General features: G+C 45.2%; 2 protein-coding genes across 2 annotated transcripts in view; one reads left to right on the top strand and one right to left on the bottom strand.

Moving 5' to 3' along the window:
• The window catches only part of HDGFL3 (HDGF like 3), a 33,982-nt gene extending 19,548 nt beyond the window's left edge, over positions 1-14,434 (top strand). The window contains exons 2-6 of the mRNA XM_081114716.1: positions 4,221-4,297; positions 7,031-7,169; positions 7,503-7,661; positions 9,545-9,691; positions 13,343-14,434. Coding sequence (XP_080970842.1) covers positions 4,221-4,297; positions 7,031-7,169; positions 7,503-7,661; positions 9,545-9,691; positions 13,343-13,348 — 528 coding nt within the window. The 3' untranslated portion in view covers positions 13,349-14,434. The remainder of the gene's footprint in view (positions 1-4,220; positions 4,298-7,030; positions 7,170-7,502; positions 7,662-9,544; positions 9,692-13,342) is intronic.
• The window catches only part of TM6SF1 (transmembrane 6 superfamily member 1), a 30,831-nt gene continuing 24,535 nt past the window's right edge, over positions 14,243-20,538 (bottom strand). Inside the window, exon 10 of the mRNA XM_081114715.1 lies at positions 14,243-16,777. Coding sequence (XP_080970841.1) covers positions 16,586-16,777 — 192 coding nt within the window. The 3' untranslated portion in view covers positions 14,243-16,585. The remainder of the gene's footprint in view (positions 16,778-20,538) is intronic.

A 20,538-nucleotide genomic window follows, 5' to 3' on the forward strand; every position in this document is an offset into this window, starting at 1 on the left:
GGGTGCTGGAGGCAGCCAGTCAATGATTCTCTCTCATCATTGATGTTTCTGTCTCTCTCTCTCCCTCTCCCTCTCTGAAATTAATAAAAATATATTTTTTTAAAAGTAAATAAATGAGTTAGATCTATGCCATTTGATTTTAAGGACTCTTCATAATGCAGAGAATTTAATAAAATGTGATTCATTTTGTGTGTGTGTACGCATAAAACACAGGAGTCTCCCTCCAAAACACTTCCCCCTAGGTATAAAACATTTGTATGTATATAAACATGGAGAACAACATACTTTGTTATTAATAATGATTAACTGGGGATAGAAGTACGTCTGAGGGAAGTTGTGGAGGTAAGCCTTCACTCACCCACTCTCTTGATAAACACACACCACAATTTAAAAGAAAAAGGATCTGCCCTGACCGGTTTGGCTCAATGGAGAGATCGTCAGCCTGCCGACTCAAGGGTCCCAGGTTCAATTCCAGTCAAGGGCATGTACCTTCGTTGCGGGCACATCCCCAGTAGGGGGTGTGCAGGAGGCAGCTGATCGATGTTTCTCTCTCATCGATGTTTCTAACTCTCTATCCCTCTCCCTTCCTCTCTGTAAAAAATCAATAAAATATATTAAAAAGAAAAGAAAAAGGATCTCCATGATAAAAGTATCTGTGATATATCCCATATACATATACAGATGTAGATATGATATGAAAAGGTAGTCATCATAATGATAATGCAAAAGTATAATTTTTAAAATAAATTTTATTGATTTTTACAGAGAGGAAGGGAGAGGGATAGAGAGTTAGAAACATCAATGAGAGAGAAACATCAATGAGCTGCCTCCTACACACCCCCTATTGGGGATCAAGCCCGTAACAAGGTACATGCCCATGATCAGAATCGACCAAGGATCCTTCTTCAGTCCTCTGGCCGACACTATCCACTGAGCCAAACCGGTTAAGGCCAAAACTATAATTTTTTAAGTAAAATGCTCAGTTGGGGTATACATTTCCCGAGAATAGCTTACCTGGACCTTCTGCCTCTGTGTCTCTCACAAGATCATCTTCAGGGGATGGATTAGCTTCCAAGCTCACTCCAATTGTTGGCAGGGTTTGGTTCCTCCTGGGTTATTGGCGTAAAGGCCTTATTTATTCATGGGTTGTTGGTCAGAGCCCTTCCTGGGTTCCAAGGCACGTTGAGCAACTCCAACGGCAGCTGGCTTCCTCGGCAAGCAAGCAAAAGGGCAAAAGTCAGCAAGATGGACCGGACATTTGCCGTATTCCATTCATTAGAAGTAAGCAGATCAAGCCCACACTCAAGAAGAAGGGATTGTACAAGGCCAAGAATGCCAGGAAATGAGAGTCATTGGTGCCACTTTAGAAGCAGCCTACCACCAGTATTCCTGGCTTTATCTCATTTTCACTTCTCTACACAGGCTAATGAGCCTCTTTTTGGAAGAGTCACTTGAAACTGCCCCCTCCCTCATTGGCTGTCTCACGGTACATTTCTCCCTTCTTCCTGCTGTGGTCCCCTTAACCTCCAGGTGGCCAATTGGACAGGTGTTAAGACAACCCCACGCTATCGCCAGCGAATGGTTCATGGAAGACTTGCATCTTTTCCATGGAAACTCTGGGAGTGCAAGTCGCTCCCCGTTCACGCTGCCATCAGAGCAGCTAACCAGAAAGTCCTGGACCCTTTCTCAAGGTTTCTCAGACTTGAGTCAAACCCCCGTCTTCTGTGACTCCCAAGCCCCGGAAGACCTATCTCAAGCTCTCCCAACAGTCTTGGGGAAGGGGGCTTTTCCCCCAAATCCTCTCCTAATGTCCAAGTCTCCCTGCCCTCTCCCACCCTATTTTCTGGTGGTGGTGGCAGAGCTAAGTCTACAAGGGTTTTTTTACCGCATTCTTCGCAGGGCTGACGTGGTTACCGCCTCATTTAGGGGTGTGTTGCCTGCTGTCTTGGGTCTTCAGCTGAAACTGATTCTCAAGAAGTTCCTTGTTGACATCCTGTTCCATCTGCTCTTTGCCTTCTTCCTGTTCCTTTGAAGACATCTGCCCTGGGTAGCTGCCTACAGTCACTGTAACAAGAAAAGTGATTACTAATTTATTAAACCAAACAGTAAAACAAAATAGAGGAGAGATTAATGAATAAGAAAAGAAGGAAGAGAGGGGAAAGCACTTCAGATTAGAATACATAAATATTGTCTTTATATTATTAGGTAAATATTACTATTTAAATAGTGTTCTTGGAGTATTTGAAGAACTTGTAGAATTAAAAGTGAGGTATTTGAGTTATAATTCATAGAATAAAGATAAACACAAAGAGAAAAATGCAGGCATGAAAAGCCAGACATGATATTCAAGCATAAATGGTCTCCATTTGGATTGATAACTAAAAACCAACAATACAATGTTTATAAGAAACCAACCTAACAGAAAATAGAAGGCAAGAATTACCCCCCAAATTGGAAACACCCCTTTATCAAAGTTGAGTAAAAAGAGAAATGGCAATACTTTATAACAGACAAAATAGAATTTAAGGTGAAAAAAGCAGATATTGCATATCATTTTACGTTGATAACATAAAACCCAAAGAAATTGATGCCAAAAATTAAGAGCGATGCCCAGCCAGTGTGGCTCAGTGGTTGAGCATCAACCCATGAACCAGAAGGTCACGGTTCGATTCCCAGTCAGGGCACATGCCCAGGTTGTGGGCTCAGTCCCCAATAGGGGGATGTGCAGGAGGCAGTCGATCAATGATTCTTTCTCATCATTGATGTTTCTCTCTCTCCCTCCCTCCCTCTCCCCCTCTCCCTTTCCCTCTGAAATCAATAAAAATATGTTAAAAAATAAAAAAAAGAGTGATGCCCAAATTGGCACAGTCTTATGAATTGTTTTCACAAACATCTGAATTTAGTTTTCCATGATTCTCTGTCTTTCAATACTTTTGGGGGAGGGTTGGAAGAGCTGAGTAAAGCAGTGAGATCTCTCCCCATCATTAAGATAGGAAACAAAAACAGTCCAAGGGAATTAGTTCCGTTTTAGGCAAGCCATAGAATTCCAGGTTTACCTAGTGGAGCCATCCCATTTTACAGACGGAGAAGTCAGGGTCCCAAGAGATGAAGTGATGCCCGCGATGCCACAATTCAGATCAGAAGCAGGACCTGACTTCAGATTTGTGGACTCAGCGTCCGTTTTTGCTCAGCTCACCAGAGCGTCCGCTCCGCGCACATGGCCCATCAGCCCAGAGGTGCACTGTGGCGAGGAAGCCTCCGGCCGGTGTCTTATGCTGTTTGTGGACGAGGCTGCAGGTTCCGTCCAGAGACAACGCCAGGCCCTTTCCTTGCTCTCCACACTCAGGTGCCTGTTTCGCCTCCCGTTGGCAGCCTCTTGTCCAGGTTAAGCTGCTTGTAGGACCTCCGGGTGGTTTGTAGGTGTTTGTGATCTCATGCCTGGAAACAGAGGAAAGGTTGGGGCCCACGGATGGAGATTTCAGAGTCAAGGACCGTTTCCTGGAACATGCTAACTATCGAACATTCTGAGGAGTTTGGACATAATCCCCTCCAGCTTCTCCGCCTCAGCTGTACGTCAGAATGGGTCGGTCTGGGGAAAGGCTGCGGTATTTTTAGTTTTTACTAGCTCCATGGGTTTCAGAGGCACAGCGAGGAATGCTGTGCTCGGTAGCTGCTGTGGAAGGATTTGAAGCAAGGAGGTGGCATAATCAGAGTTAATTTTTCATCGTTCTGTTTGGCAATGCTCCATTTCTAGGGGGCGTGTGTGTGTGTGTGTGTGTGTGTGTGTGTGTGTGTGTGTAAATTCGCTATTGTCCCCCCAAAGTGCATCTTTTGAGGTTTTGTTGTTGTTGTTTTAATTACCTCACTAGGATCGGCTCCCAGGAGTCATTCTCTTGAATGGAAGGAAGTGAGTAGTTGCGGTTCCTGATGATGTATGTCCACGATGGTTATAATCAGTTTACAGCGTAACACTCATCTATGCGTTGGGCCGCATTGGTCTTTAGAATCATTTTATAACAAACAAAAATAAATAAATTTTTTTTAAAAATTTTAAGAAAAAATAGAAGGATTTTGTAAGGTTCAAGCAAAGATAAACTATTGGGATTTTGGGTTAGAGTAATTCTATTTTGAAGTTACTAAGTTCTCAATGTTTGTGTCATCTTTATAGTATTTTACATGATTTAACTGCCTATTTAATAACTGACATTTCTCTCTAATAGATTGATGAACTCCCAGAGGGAGCGGTGAAACCTCCAGCCAACAAGTATCCTATCTTCTTTTTTGGCACCCACGAAACGTAAGTCAGCAAACCGACCTAAAGTTTCAAAGCTCCAGTTTGACTCCGCCAGACTGCATTGTTCATAGAGGATCTATAGCATTTCACATGTTGTGCAAATCATTATAATCAATTCTATATAAAATTGCAAACCTTAATGTGTTTTTCTTAAGGTAAAGATTTTCGAACAGTTTCCTTTTAAATGTCATCTTTTTTTCTGTCCAAATGTGAGCATCACCCAGAATTCCCCTTTGGGACACTTCTACGTCCTAAGGTGATCCTCTCGCCACCAGTCATTGCTTTTGTAGCTCTTACCTGTTTCTGTCCAGAGAAATGTTTCCCGTTCATACTTCACAGACTTCCCATTCATACTTCCTGTAATATTACACTCTGTGTGTGATAAATGTAAGTTATCACAGAGCAAAACTGTGTTCTCTACGACTCTCTCAATTTGTGGGACCCCAGAGCACACATACCACAAATTTTTTAAGGTTTTCTACTTGTATTGGTTAGAGTACAGGCTAACCTGTTGAATAAAAGGACCTGAAAGACAAGTATTTTAAATGATACAGAAATTTGTTTCTTTTGAAACAATCCAGAGATAGGCAGATAGAACGAGGTGGGTAGAATGCTGTGTTCTAGGGACCCAGGTTCCTCTGTCCTGCCATTCCCTGTGGTGTGTTGTCCTTGTCTGCATATTTCTTTTTCCATATATTTTTATTTTTTTAAATATATTTTATTGATTTTTTTTTTCAGAGAGGAAGGGAGAGGGTTAGAGAGTTAGAAACATCGATGAGAGAGAAACATCGATCAGCTGCCTCCTGCACACCCCCTACTTGGGATATGCCCGCAACCAAGGTATATGCCCTTGACTGGAATCGAACCCAGGACCCTTGAGTCCGCGGGCCGAAGCTCTATCCACTGAGCCAAACCGGTTAAGGCCATATATTTTTATTGATTTCAGAGAGGGAGGGAGAGAGATAGAAACATCAGTTATGAGAGAATCATTGATCAGCTGCCTCCTGCATGCCCCCTACTGGGGATCGAGCCCACAACCCAGGCATGTGCCCTTGACCGGAATTGAACCTGGGACCCTTCCGTCTGCAGGCTGAAGCTCTGAGCCAAACCTGCTAGGGCTGCTTATTTCTTTAAAAATAAAAAAGTTTTCATTAGAAAACAAACAAATTGGCTAAACAGCACCTGTGCATCTTCCAGGTAGAGGGAAGGGGGAAGAAAAAGAACAAGTAACTTCTCGTAAGGAAACGCCAGGGAAGTTGCAGGTGTCACTTCCGCTTGCGTCCATTCCAGTGGCAAGAAGTTGGTGGTGTGGCCACACCCAGCTGTTAGGGCAGCTGGAAAACATAGGCTCGAGGGAGGGGGAAATCGGGAGGAGTAATCAACCCATTAATAAAAGAAAGACGAGAATGGATACGTGGGGACAGTCGGCAGCCTTGACACACTAAGCATGTGTACGGTTAATTACGCACACATGGAGTAGAAATGGCAAATGTGGGGGGAAGCTGAAAACTATTGCGAAGCCTTACACGTCTTCAAATTCAGGGTCACCCTTATGTTCACTTGGGTGTTAGTAGAGGCAGGCATGAGCTGTGCCTTAGCCTGCTGCCTGCCACTCTGGCTTCGTCCGCATACGGGCCTGGAAAGGGAGCTCGCCGGGGGAGGGCCCTGGAGACAAACGTCTTTCTTGTCTTCACGTGAGAAATAGTTGGGTTTCATTCAGGAAGTTAGTGTTATATTCTTTTGTTTTTCTTTTATCGAATAGACACTGTGGCCTATGCAACTTACGTTTTCTTTCATAGAGAGATTGCTGGGAAGTAGCACAATCCAGCCCTGGCTGGTGTGGCTCAGTGGATAGAGCACCTTTCGGCCTGCAGACTGAAAGGTCCCAGGTTCGATTCCGGTCAAGGGCACATGCCCAGGTTGTGGGCTCCATCCCCAGTAGGGGGCGTGCAGGAGGCAGCCGATCAATGATTCTCTCTCATCATTGATGTTTCTATCTCTCTCTCCCTCTCCCTTCCTCTCTGAAATCAATACAAATATATTTTATTTTAAAAAAAGAAGAAGAAAGTAGCACAATCCAGGATTGCTGGTTTGTATGTCCAGCTATCTGTTTTTTTCTGCCTTGAAGCATGTCTATAAAAATCTGTGATAGGTGCCTAACTCAGAGGATTTATTTATTCATTTATTTAATTTATATACTTTTTTAAAATTTTTATGTATTGATTTGATAGAGAGAGAAATATCAATTTGTTGTTCAGTTATTTTATACATTCGCTGGCTGATTCTTGTATATGTCCTGACCAGGGATCAAATCCACAACCTTGTTATATCAAGACGATGCTCTAAGGATTGAGCTATTTTTAATTTGTTTACTAAAATATACTCTGGCACCTTAGTAGATATTGATATTACGAATACTTTACATTTGGCCCTGCCGGTGTAGCTCAGTGGTTGAGCATCAGCCTATGAACTAGGAGGTCAAGGTTCAATTCTCGATCAGGGCACATGCTTGGGTTGTGGGCTTGATCCCCAGTGTGGGGTGTACGGGAGGCAGCCGATCAAAGATTCTCTGTTATAATTGATGTTCCTCTCTCTCTCTCTCTCTCTCTCTCTGCCCCCTCCCTCACTCCCTCTCCATTCCTCTCTGATATCAATAAATATATATACATATCTTTTTTAAGATGCCTTACATTTGAAGGTCAGAGTATCAATTCCATTTCTAATGTGTCTCTACAGTGCATTTCTTGGTCCAAAAGATCTTTTTCCATATAAAGAATACAAAGACAAGTTCGGAAAGTCCAACAAACGGAAAGGGTTCAATGAAGGATTGTGGGAAATAGAAAATAACCCCGGGGTAAAGTTCACCGGATACCAGGTCAGTGTGTGCTTCCTTGTCACTTGCTGTAGCTCATCTCTTCGGTTTTTCATCCCCCTTTTGGATCTTCCTTATATGGCCTTCGTCCTAGAAGTTACCCTCCCTCCATTTGAAGCCAGACTTCTTTCTTGGTTTCGGTAGCATTTGGAGTTAAATATAATTCTGTTACCCAAGAGGGTTCGAGTCAGGGAAATCGAGGCTGGCAGCCCTTTATTTTGAAAATCTTTAAGTGTAAGCTGAACCCTTTCACATTAAAATAGAGCGATTCTTTTCACCGTCTGTGTTCCTGGCTCGTTTTTCAGAAGTGCAACTGGCTAATATTTTATTTGTCAGGCAATTCAACAGCAGAGCTCTTCAGAAACTGAGGGAGAAGGCGGCAACACCGCCGATGCGAGCAGCGAGGAAGAAGGGGACAGAGTCGAAGAAGATGGAAAAGGCAAAAGGAAGAATGAAAAGGCTGGCTCCAAACGGAAAAAGTCCTACACTTCAAAGGTTGTTATTCATGTTCTGTGCATAGTCACTGAAAGTTTTAGGTTCTTTTTTTATATATATATATATAAAATATATATGTATATATATTTTATATATATATAAAAAATATATATATATATATATTATTGATTTTTTTTACAGAGAAGAAGGGAGAGGGATCGAAAGTCAGAAACACGATGAGAGAGATCGATCAGCTGCCTCCTGCACGCCCCCCAGTGGGGACGTGCCCGCAACCAAGGTACATGCCCTTGACCGGAATCGAACCCGGGACCCTTGAGTCCGCAGGCCGACGCTCTATCCACTGAGCCAAACCGGTTCGGCTTTAGGTTCTTCTTACTTCCTTCTTCGGGCACACGGATGTGTGCTCGCTCTGTGGGGCCTCTGCCTTAGAGACAGGAGAGCAGAAGGGAATCAGACAGGTAACCTCAGGTGAGGCCAACTGGCTGTAGACTCAGGGGCCGGTTGGACCCCGAAAATACCACCTTCTCAGCGAGAGGAGGACTGTTCTGCAGTCACAGACGTCGGATAGGTGTGTGTCCTCCAATAGCCTCCAGGTGAGAGCTGGAGAATTTAGGGACGTAGGAGGATCCGAACGATGCAGGACCGTCTGAGTGTGCTAACGATACAATATTCTTTTTCTTTTTTCTTTCTTTTTTTTTCTTTTTTCTTTTTTTATCGTGGATCAGCTTAGTAGATAGAGCATTGGCCCTCGGAATGAAGGGTCCCGAGTTCAATTCCGGTCAAGGGCATGTTACCTCGGTTGCAGGTTAGGTCCCCAGCCCTGGTCAAGGCTCATGTGGGAGGCAACCAATCGATGTGTCTCTCTCACACATCAATATTTCTCTCCTTCTCTCTTCCTCTCTGAAATAAATAAAAACATTTTTTTAAAAAAAAAAAAACGGGGGGGAAAGAAAAACCATGAGATGGTGAAAACTGTTCACCCTTTAGAACCTGAAACCAAGACAAACAGACCTTTAAAGAACAGAGATTGGTCCAGTTGGTCTGTCACGTGATTGCATATTTGGATAAATTACTTCCCAGAGATTCTGGTGGTTAGTGACTGGCAATGCTTAGGAAACGCCTCAAAATCAAGTGCCAAGAGTTTATCAGACTGTAAACATTGTATTTTATGGCCTGTAAAATCCACCCAACTTGCATACAGGTAAAATTGAATAAATGCAGATTATTTCCCATGCACCAACTAATGAAAACCATGACATTTACTGTGATGGGGATACAGTTTGCAAATAACAGGATAATCAGAATTTTCCCCGCCCTCCAGGGTGCCTTCTAGCTCCGTAGCCTTCCCCACGTGGTGTCCGCCCAGCTGTGCTTTTTCACTGACAGTGTTCTGGGTGGGTGACTCCCTGTTTTCTGCTTTTAACATCTCACTGCTGGGCAGGACTAAAAGAAAAAGGGCATTTAGCCCACGTGTACTTCTTTGTTTAAAATACATTTTTATTGATTTCAGAGAAGAAAGGAGAGGAAGCGAGAGAGAGAGAGAGAGAAACATCAATGATGAGAGAGAATCATGGATCGGCTGTGTCCTGCACGCCCCCTCCTGGGAACTGAGCCCACAACCCAGGCATGTGCCTTGACCAGAATAGAACCGTGACCTCTGGGGTTATAGGTTGACACTCAACCCCTGAGCCACACCAGTGGTGCTACCTCTGCCTCTTTTGCAGCTGGTTCAACTGAGGCCCAGAGAGGTGAAGTGACTGGCCCAAGGTCACCTAGCCCGGCCCTGGCACCCTGCGAGTTGGGGACTTACGTCCGGTGTCACGCCAGAAAGGGCAGGTGTAGGTCGGCCCCTTCCGCACCTCTTACACTTGTGCGTTTGGGTTTCTACTTGGCTATAATTTTTAACTTCTCTGAACATTTAGAAATCCTCTAAACAGTCCCGGAAGTCTCCGGGGGATGACGACGACAAGGACTGCAAAGAAGAGGAAAACAAAAGCAGCTCGGAGGGTGGAGACGCCGGCAATGACACGAGAAACACAGCGTCAGACTTGCAGAAAACCAGCGAAGGGGTAAGGAGGCGCACGCGGTTCTCTCAGCTCATATTTACTTAGAAGACACTTGGCTGCAGAATCAGGACTCGTATCTCAGCATTCGACGTTGTCTTAGTAAATGAGGAAGTACTCTCAGCCCGGTCGGTTGGTCGGTCGGTCGTACACCCCTCCACTGACAGCTCCTGGGTAAGAGCAGCTGCTCCACTGCGAACAGGCCGGCCAGGTGGGAATTGTACCTGCCTGTCAGCTTGGAACTCTACCAACAGTTTATTCTTTTCTAAACTAACTTAAGCAACTTGAAAGCCTTTTTTTTTTTTTTTTAAAGCATATTTTATTGATTTTTGACAGAGAGGAAGGGAGAGGGATAGAGAGTTAGAAACATCGATGAGAGAGAAACATCGATCAGCTGCCTCCTGCACGCCCCCGATGGGGGATGTGCCCGCAACCCAGGTACATGCCCTTGACCGGAATCGAACCTGGGACCCTTCAGTCCGCAGGCCAACGCTCTAGCCACTGAGCCAAACCGGTTTCAGCTTGAAAGCCTTTTTAAAGTGAGGCGTGAAATATTGAAACTATGAAATGCCACCTCCACATCTGACAGTTGCATTTCTTTAATTATAAAATAAAACAGCGCCGAAACCGGTTTGGCTAAGTGGATAGAGCGTCGGCCTGCGGACTGAAAGGTCCCAGGTTCGATTCTGGTCAAGGGCATGTACCTGGTTGCGGGCATATCCCCAGTAGGAGATGTGCAGGAGGCAGCTGATCGATGTTTCTCTCTCATCGATGTTTCTAACTCTCTATCTCTCTCCCTTCCTCTCTGTAAAAAATCAATAAAATATATTAAAAAAAAAATAAAAAATAAAACAGCATGTTCAAAATAGAGGGGGGGTTCCTACTGCTGCTTCTGTCCTAAAAGCAGTCGTCATTTATGTGCCCGTGGGGGCTTTACGTATTTAAATATTCGAACAGGATATGAATGCTGATTTTTTTTTAAAGGACCCAACAGGAAAACTTGTCCACTTTGAGTCTTGTTTACTTTTGTTAACTTCAAAGTCACAGGCAAGAACACCTTTGCCAAGGTGTTAGTGAAGGCAAACTTTGCCCCTGGCCATTTTCCATGAGCCTGTTCTCTGCGAAGGCTGAACAGCGGCAAATGGTTTAAAAACATCAACCCCTGAAATATCCGACCGTTCCTCGTCTGTTAGTTAAATTCTGGTGCCAGCTTAGCTCTTGCCTGTTCTTGTTTGTACTATTTACCTCTCAGCTCTGTCCCTCCTCCATCCAGTTCCCATAATTCCCCGTGGGGAGGGTTCTAGCTGTTCCTTGGTTTCTCTCGTCCACCTCAGCTCCGCTCCGCCCCTGCCTGTCTTTATTCTCCACACCTCTCTCCACTGCATAATCCTCTGTTGTTCCCTTTGCCTGTAGCCTCACTGAATAAAGGCTTGAGTACCTGACACATTCGATTTCCTTGTGTCCCACCTGCTACCTTGTTTAAAGACACCCGCCCCCCCCCCCCCCCAAAAAAAAAGCATGTCATTAAAGTGATGGTCACATTTTGGTGCCGCCTTCACTGGGTGTGGGGCAGGAATGATTTATTGAGGCTGCCGTGTGGCTGCCGTGGGACCATCTGTTCTGAGCGATTCTTCAATATGGATTGCTTGGTTGTTGCTGTGAATTTCCTACCAATGTGGGCATAGGAACTACTGCCTTTCACATTAATTTTTTTAAAAAGACATTACTAAAGAAGTTTCTGTGGTTGGTTAACAGGGTGTTTGTTTTTTTTTTTATTGTTTAAATGGGTGTCTTCCTCCTTCACAAGGGAGGGAAAGCCTTCAAAGGCTGTGAGTATAATCTTGTATCTCGTGCTTTTATTTGGGAATAGTGTGGAGTCATCGGGCATTGCATTTTGCAAGTTAGTTCACAGATTTTGTTTATTTATTTAATCCTCACCTGAGGATATTTTTCTGTTGATTTTAGAGAGAGGGAAAGACAGGCAGAAATATCGATGTGAGAGAAACACACTGATTGGTTGCCTCCTGCATGTGCCCTGACCAGGGCCCAGGCCGGGGAGGAGCCTGCAACCTAGGTAGGTGCCCTTGACCGGAATTGAACCCGGGACCCTTCCGTCCTCTGAGCCAAACCAGCGAGGGCAGGCCACAGATTTTGTTTATTTTATTTTTTAAAATATATTTGTATTGATTTCAGAAAGAAGAAGGGAGAGGGAGAGAAAGATAGAAACATCAATGATGAGAGAATCATTGATCGGCTGCCTCCTGCACGCCCCACTGGGGTTGGAGCCCGCAACCTGGGCATGTGCCCTGCCCGGGAATTGACCCATGACCTCCTGGTTCATAGGTCGATGCTCAACCACTGGGCCACACCAGCCGGGCTGGAGCACAGATTTTAAACGGGGTTTGTTTGTTGGTTGGTTTTAAGATGGGCTTTCCCAATTTGGTAGGAACAGAGGCTGAGAAGTGTATTTCTGCCGCTCGAGGGGATGCCGGGTTTAGCAGCTTCCTCTTGGAAGGCTCTGGCCTGACTCACGTACGGCGTCACGTACAGTTCCGTGTAGATACTGGGTCTGAGCGTGAAAACACTCCCACGCGTGAGCCTTGCGTGCTTCCAAACATCCCTCTACTCGGTGAAGTGAAGGCCTGCAGCAGGCTGTTTTAGAAGAAATATTTGGGGCCTGGGTTCCCTCTTTCACTCGTCCCATGAGAGCGTACTAGGGGCTTTGGTATTTTGGGGTCAATGATGAAGAAAACAAAGATAGGATCCCTGTGGGGACGTGGGGCCTGGCACAGTTTAAAGTGGGCCCCACCCGGAGACTCTCCTCTTTGTCACACGTGCCACCCGAATTCTGAAAGAAAGTGGGACTTTCTTTCTGTCCACCTTGATTTTGCCAACTCTAGTTTTTCGACAAGCCCGATGTCAAAGTAATTAAGTTGTAAATATTATACAGAATAATTTGCATACACTCCAAATGCTTTTTAAATTTTAAAGCAGTTTGCCTTTTTAAAAAAAATGTTTTGTGGCTCATTGATTGAGCATCGACTTATGAACCAGGAGGAGGTCACGGTTCGATGCCCGTCAGGGCACGTGCCTGGGCTGTGGGCTCGATCCCCGGTAGGGGGCGTGCAGGAGGCAGCCAATCCATGATTCTCTCTCATCATTGATGTTTCCGTCTCTCTCCCTCTCCCTTCCTCTCTGAAATCAATACAATTATATTTTTAAAAAACAAAAACAGCCGAAACTGGTTTGGCTAGGTGGATAGAGCGTTGGCCTGCGGACTGAAAGGTCCCAGGTTCAATTCTGGTCAAGGGCATGTACCTGGGATGCGGGCACATCCCCAGTAGGAGATGTGCAGGAGGCAGCTGATCGATGTCTCTCTCGTCGATGTTTCTAGCTCTCTATCTCTCTCCCTTCCTCTCTGTAAAAAATCAATAAAATATATTAAAAAAAAAACAAAAAAAAAACCCTAGTCCTTCCTTTGGCTTTTTGCACTGACGGGTATGAAGCAGAACCCCGGGCTGTGCTTGCTAAGTGCGGTCAGTGCCGCGGTGCCGGTGGGAACCTCCGGAGGCCCAGCTGTACGCTCCGTCGGTGCAGAAGCTTCTGTTGCTGATGTCCTCCGTCTCCTAAAGGCTCGTCTTCTCTCTTCTCTTACAGACCTAACCACCGTGGTGAACGCTGCGTATTTGAGAAGCCACAGGAAGGTTGCGCGCTTGGTTGTCTCCTGTTCTCGGATTTGCTACGAACCCACACGGTCCTTGTTGTCATTGACTGAACCCAGTTTGTATGTCCTTGATTCACATTCCTCTCTGTTTGTGTTTAGAGAAAGAAAGGAGAAAAAAAAAAAAAAAAGACATTTTAGCCTTTTTTAAAGTTACTGATATGATTTCTTGTTACTTGGTTGCATGAAGCTGCCCTTCACCACTGAGGGTTATCAAGATGTTTGCACAGACTTACACACGTCTAGGATCCTTTTCTCAAGGCAGTGACGTCCTGGAGCCTCCTGCCTCACTCCGCCTCCACCGCACACTCGGTTCAATATAAATGTGCATTTCTTTAAAATGACCACTCCAACCTGATACGTATCTCCCGGGAGCCAGTTCCTAGATACGTAAAGGCTGGCATGTTGAAGATGAAACGAAAACGGTTCTTCATCTTCGAGGCCAGGTGTAAAGGGTTAACCGTATTGTAAGATATCTATTCCGTATTAGAAATAGCCCATTGACAACTTCTACTTCTCCAGACTCACGCTGTTAGGTACACACACCCAGTTTCTGTATGTGAGGTCAGTGCGTCTTTTTGTGTTAACCCCAAAATAGAGGCAACACTTTCTTCCCCCCCACTGCCAAGACCATTCGAGCGGGTCACCAGAGGTGGGAGCTTGAAGCCGGACATCCGCAGCAGCCCTATGGGAAACCAGACAGAGCATCGACTTTTAAATACAGACCTTTTTAAAAGAACTTGTTTTCTTTTGGGACTAGAATTAGAATAGCTACTCTCCATCCACACACCATTCTTATGTGTACATTCGCGTTGCTATTGTGTGATCATAGAGAGTTTTATTTATTTTTATGCCAGCCTATATTGTGAGGACACATTTAGTCAGTTTGGGTTTCCTCAAAATCCTGTTATGCTTGTCTTTGAAACATATTTCGCGTACTCGAGGTTTGTAGTTGAAAAGTTTACTGTAAAAAAAAAAAAGAAGAAAAAAAATGTATTGTTTTTACAGAATAAATTTATTGGAATGTGTCCTGGGAGTAAGGTTTGAGGTTGTAAACCACTACGTTGGTGTAACTTGGCTTCATAAATGTAATGTGAGGTATTGATGTGATGCACATATTAAAGCAAAGTTTGTTGACAGCAAGTTGGCAATAGAACCAGTGTAGGTGAGGTCTTATTTTCATACTCTCTCCGGGCTGTAGGGGTTTTTTGTAAACACTGGAGGGAGGGGAAGGAATGGCCTGTGGTTGCTTATACATCTAAGATATTTACCAGCTCACTGGACCCTAAGCTCAGACACTTGACCTCATCCGGGTTTTTATCTGGACCCTGTTTTCTTCTACTTTTCTTATTCTGGCGAAGAGCTAATAAATGACATGAAGACAGAATGTGAGAAGCTGTAAAGGCCCAGGGCAGTGGTCGGCAAACCGCGGCTCGCGAGCCACATGCGGCTCTCTGGGCCCTTGAGTGTGGCTCTTCCACAAAATACCACATGCGGGCGCGCACGTACAGGGCGATTGAAACTTCGTGGCCCATGCGCAGAAGTCAGTTTTCGGCCTGGGCGAGTCTATTTTGAAGAAGTGGCGTTAGAAGAAGTGGGGGTACGTTCGCTGAGGTCGACCCTCAGATTGGGGACGTTTTTAGAAAGGCCAGCTTATCGCTTCTCGGCCTTTTGGCTAAGATCAAGTGTAGAAAGGCCAGCTTAGGAGGACCCTCATTAAGTTAATAACAATGTACCTACCTATATAGTTTAAGTTTAAAAAATTTGGCTCTCAAAAGAAATTTCAATCGTCGTACTGTTGATATTTGGCTCTGTTGACTAATGAGTTTGCCGACCACTGGCCTGGGGCCATTCATGATGGTGATGGTGATGGTGACCATGGCAGCCGAGGCTCGGAAATCCCCGCCTGCCCACCTCGGGCTCTGAGGAGGCAGCTGTGCTGTGGGTTCTTTCATTCAGCAAATACTTTTCTTTCTCATACTGTTCTCACTCACAGTTCCACATGTGAACATTCATTAAAAGATAGTAGGAAATGCCCTCACTGGTTTGGCTCAGTGGATAGGGTGTTGGCCTGCAGACTGAAGGGTCCTGGGTTCGATTCCCGTTAAGGGCACGTACCTCGGTTGCAGGCTCCTCCCCAGCCCTGGTCAGGGCATGCAGGAGGCAACCAATCAATGTGTCTCTCTCATTTCAATGTTTCTCTCTCTAAAAATCAAAGGAAAAATATCCTCCAGTGAGGATTTAAAAAAAAGAAAAGAGAGTAGAAATGACAATCCAGTTCTTTTTCTTTAAAGGTCTTTTTAATTTTGAGTATTTTAATTGAGTTTAAAATTAATGAAGTTTGATTCATCACACGACCTCTTCATTGCTGACACTAAAGCATAAGGAGAATGTAGGTGGCATTTTAAATTGGAACATATAAATGACAGATTTTTAAAATAAACTACAAAACCGTATGAAAAAAAATGTTTCACATTAAATAAGATTTGTCATCATAAAAGGTCAAAAATAATTTTATTAAAAATATACACAGAAATACAATAGAAATCTCTCCTTTCACCAGTAAAACAAGTATTCCATTAAGGATAATAATAAAGTTATCGATCCCTCCTTAGCTGTTTAAACTCACAAAAACATTTTAGTAAAAGCAGTTTTTAAAACAGTAAATAATATACTTCCCCTGGGAAAACATTTTCCAAATAACATTGTAAAATACTCTGGTAATTTGCCTTTTATATTGATGTTGATAATGAAGCATAGACATCATATATGCAGAAATATTTCTCCAATCTCAATTTGCTTTTTTGAATTTTTAATACGCGTAAAGCATATTCACTTTTGAGTAGTTTTGTTTCCATGCTCACTGTTGTAGGAGCTAAATAGTCATTTTTCACACATATACTCAGTATGCGCAAACAGAACATTGAGACGGTCAAGTTTTCGCACAATAAATTTTTGAATAAATTTCTTTAAACAAACTGTTTCTCTCAACAACTTCAGCTTTCCTTCAAAAAAAAATAAAAATAAAAAAGAAATTGACCCCCGCAGTCCCATAGATAGCTCACATACTCAGTGCAGAACAGTGTTGGTGGAGGGGAAGGGAGTGGAATGAGACGAAACCCCAGGACCAGGGAATCAAAATTGCGCCATCTCGACAAGAGCCACAGGAAGTCATGTTTTCATTCAGCCTTCTCCTCTGCCTTTGCTTTGAGGAAGAACTCCGGCTTGTAGATGCAGCGATAGGCCAGGAGCTGAGGAAGGGCTCCATAGGCTATGTTGAACGCTAGAAAGAGGATCTTCGCTTCCTCGGGGACCCTGTGGATGTAAGCGGTTCTCGCGTGAAGGGAAGCACCGATGTGAGAAAATTGCGCCTGTGGCGTGAAAGAAAAGGGGGTAAGCATGAATTTTGTGACCAGCTGGATGCCCGACGAGTTCCGACTCCTTCCTTCAGACCATGTCCCTATGCCAGCCGTGGGCAAACTACGGCCCGCGGGCCGGATCCGGCCCGTTTGAAATGAATAAAACTATTGGAAAAAAAAGACCGTACCCTTTTATGTCATGATGTTTACTTTGAATTTATACTCGTTCACACAAGCACTCCATCCATGCTTTTGTTCCGGCCTCCGGTCCAGTTTAAGAACCCATGGTGGCCCTCGAGTCAAAAAGTTTGCCCGCCCCTGGGCTATGCCCTAAAGGACTACTGCTTTTGACCAATCCGTAGTCTTGAATATGTCACTGAATGTAGGGCCGGTCGGGACGGAACTGTTCAAATGAAGTGTACCTTCTTTAGCGAGGCTTTAGCATACCAGCTGTTGTATGACCCATCCAGGGCCCCATCGCTAACAAACATCAGTAGGTCAGTGTAACAGAAAAAATCGGAATAAAATCTCAGGTGACTTGTTTTTGCTTTCTGATTTGCATCCTGAGGATCCTATCATGAGACTCAGTCGTGGCTCACAAAATGTGTTCCCATAAAAATGAAGAAAGTACAGCCCTAGCCGGTTTGGCTCAGTGGATAGAGCGTCGGCCCACGGACTGAAGAGTCCTGGGTTCGATTCCGGTCAAGGGCATGTACCTTGCTTGCAGGTTCCCCCGCCCTGGTCGGGGTGCGTGCAGGAGGCAACCCATCGATGTGTCTCTCTCATATTGATGTTTCTCTCTTTCTCTCCCTCTCTCTAAAACTCAGTGGGAAAATATCCTCAAGTGAGGATTAACCAAAAAAAAAAAAAAGAAAGAAGAAGAAGAAAGTACGGAATTGAGAAACCAAAAAGATTGTTGACATAACTATTTAAAAAGCAGCACTGGGAACCTCGGTTTCCTGTATCCGTCTTTTACCTGTTCCCTGGAGCAAAAAGCTCAAAGCCCTTGATTATGTATTTTTTGCTGGTTTATTTATTCGTGTATTTGTTTCTCATGCAACTTAAAAAACGCCAAGGTTTGTTTTGCGAGCTGGGGTTGTTACCAGCATGGGGTGGGGTAGGGGTAGGGATGCGCTCTGTACAATGGCCGGGGTACGCGCAGGCCACCTTTTCAAATCCAATTGTACAGAATGGAAAGACCAGCACTTCCCGCTCGTACCCCTGGGCTTGTTCAGAACACACAGCAGAATGTGCTGGGCCGTCTATTTTTTTGATGCTTTTCATAAGAACAGGGGGAAAACTGTTAGCAAAAGGCTTCTGCGAGATTTCCTCGGGATCCCTGTATCATTACAAAAGGCAGTCGTGGAGTCTGCATTTCAGTTTCATATCTCACTGAAATGCAAGGTGCACGTGGATAAAGAGCTGGGAATCTGAATGTAGTAAGTAAGCGGTGGATGATTCATCAGGATCAAAGCGAAGAGACAAAAGACGTTACACTCGGAAGAAGGCACGGAAGCGACAATGACAAACTAACCTGCTTTAAATACACATACGTTGTCTTCCCTTTCCTTCCCTACGAAATCTGTTTCTTCTGCCGAGTGGCTAACAGATAAAGGTGTTACTGAGCCCTGGACCTCATGCATAAGAAACGGACCAACTTCCTTCATCAGTGTGTGTAGGGGTCTGTATCAGGGACGTCGTCACGAATTCCCGCTACATGCTGGGGGGGGGGGGGGCCTCTGGTTCAACTTTCCTTCTGTCAAGGACACCCCTGCATTGTGACCTGTGAGGCTCTGAGAGAGTTCTGCCCCCCACACACCTCCCCAGCGGCAGACTCCAGGCCGAACCCAGCAAGGGGTCAGCTGGGTTTCATTCATCTCTGGGCTCTGAAGCCAGGAGACCCTGAGAGCCCAGGGCATGTGCGGGGCCGCTGCTGTGGACATTCGGGGACCCGGAACCGGAGCTCGGCCCCCGGCACTGTGTTTCCCGAGAGCCTATTTCCAGTAACTGTCTGAATGCATAACCAAACTTTGTCTTCTGTACCTGAGGCCAGATTCAAACCCTGATTTTCTGAAACGCGGGTTTGGTGTCTCTGTCTTTATAGACGCTTGCACTGTCCGCGCCACAAAGATCACCAAATTGGGGACGTGCCAACCATCGTGGAGAGCATGGGTAATACGAGGGGTCATGCCCAGCTGCGGAGGGAAACCCGCAGGAGGCGAGGCCGTAGGCTCCTCTCCTGCACCAACAGTGCGGCTAATACCTCACCGTCCCCAACAGCACGCTCCCAGCGGCAGCAGGAAACAGTCATGTCCTTAGAGCGTAAGCCCGCCGGGCAGGTCCTGTGTCTCATGTTGCGTGTGGCACCCGTCGCATTGTGAGAGCTCAATAAACGTTCTACAGTCCTGGTCTCGTGACTGTCAAAACCCATAAAGCTTCCACAAAGCATTTCTCCAAAATGCGGAGATGTAAGCCTGAGCATCTCTACCTGATCATTTGTGAGGTGTTTCTTAAAGGTTTCCATAAAGGAAAAAGCTTATAAAGGGTGTCCCAAAATTCACGCAAGAAGTAATCTTGATAGAAAACACAGATTTATCATTAAAAATTGTAAATTTTTTATTGATTCATAAAGTATACAGTATAGGGTTATGTGTGGAATAGCCTATCGGGTAAGTGGCCTCCACGGCTTTGCTGGCACATATGCACTCTTTTGTTGAAATTTTCCATGACCGAAATGCGCTGCTCAGGAAATAACAGTTAACGGTGCTCGCTACTGCGACATGATAATCCAGTTTTTTGTGCCGTGGAGGCCATTTACCCGATAGGCTATTCCATACATAACCCTATACTGTATACTTTATGAATCAAAAAATTTACAATGTTTAATTATAAACCTGTGTTTTCTATCAAAATTACTTCTTGCGTGAATTTTGGGACACCCTTTACAATTCACCTCCAGTAGAGTCAACTCTTTACAATCAAAGTATCCACGGAGCAGCCTCCAGACCCTTCGGTGAGGAAGCGCAAGGCACCTGCCTGGCCAGGGAATGGGAGTCCCGAGGCCGCGGTGGGAAGGGCGTTGCCTGGCTGCCTGGATCCGTTCCTGCTCCCGTGGCCCTGAGTGTGTTAACTGGATGGCGCGCCGGGCTCCCTGCCAAACCCATTGTGAGGCTGTCCCAAAACTTTCTCCCGGTTCACGAGTTTTAGGGAAAGAGACACAATATTCACCGCTGCAGATCAGTAAATGAACCTCCAGGGTCACACAAGGCATTTCCCCTCCAGACTCTTACTGGAACTTCTGGCAATAAAAACAGTAATCGCACCCTAGCTGGCCTGGCGCAGTGGATAGGGCGTTGGCCTGCTGGCCGAAGGGTCCAGGGTTCCATTCCAATCAAGGGCACGGACCTCGGTTGCAGCCCCTCCCCCGCCTGGGCCCTGGGCAGGGTTTGTGCGGGAGGCAACCAATGGATGTGTTTTTCACGTCGATGTTTCTGTCTGTCTTTCCCTCTCTCTCCCACTCTCCCTAAAAATCAATGAAAAAATATCCTCGGATGAGGATTAGGGAATAAAAAGAAAAGGTGCCCTAACCGGTTTGGCTCAGTGGATAGAGCGTCGGCCTGCGGACTGAAAGGTCCCAGGTTCGATTCCAGTCAAGGGCATGTACCTTGGTTGCGGGCACATCCCCGGTAGGGAGTGTGCAGGAGGCAGCTGGTTGATGTTTCACTCTCATCGATGTTTCTAACTCTCTATCCCTCTCCCTTCCTCTCTGTAAA

The sequence above is a fragment of the Myotis nattereri genome (genome assembly GCF_964212035.1).
Source record: "Myotis nattereri genome assembly, chromosome: 21".
NCBI classification, from domain to species: Eukaryota; Metazoa; Chordata; class Mammalia; order Chiroptera; family Vespertilionidae; genus Myotis; species Myotis nattereri.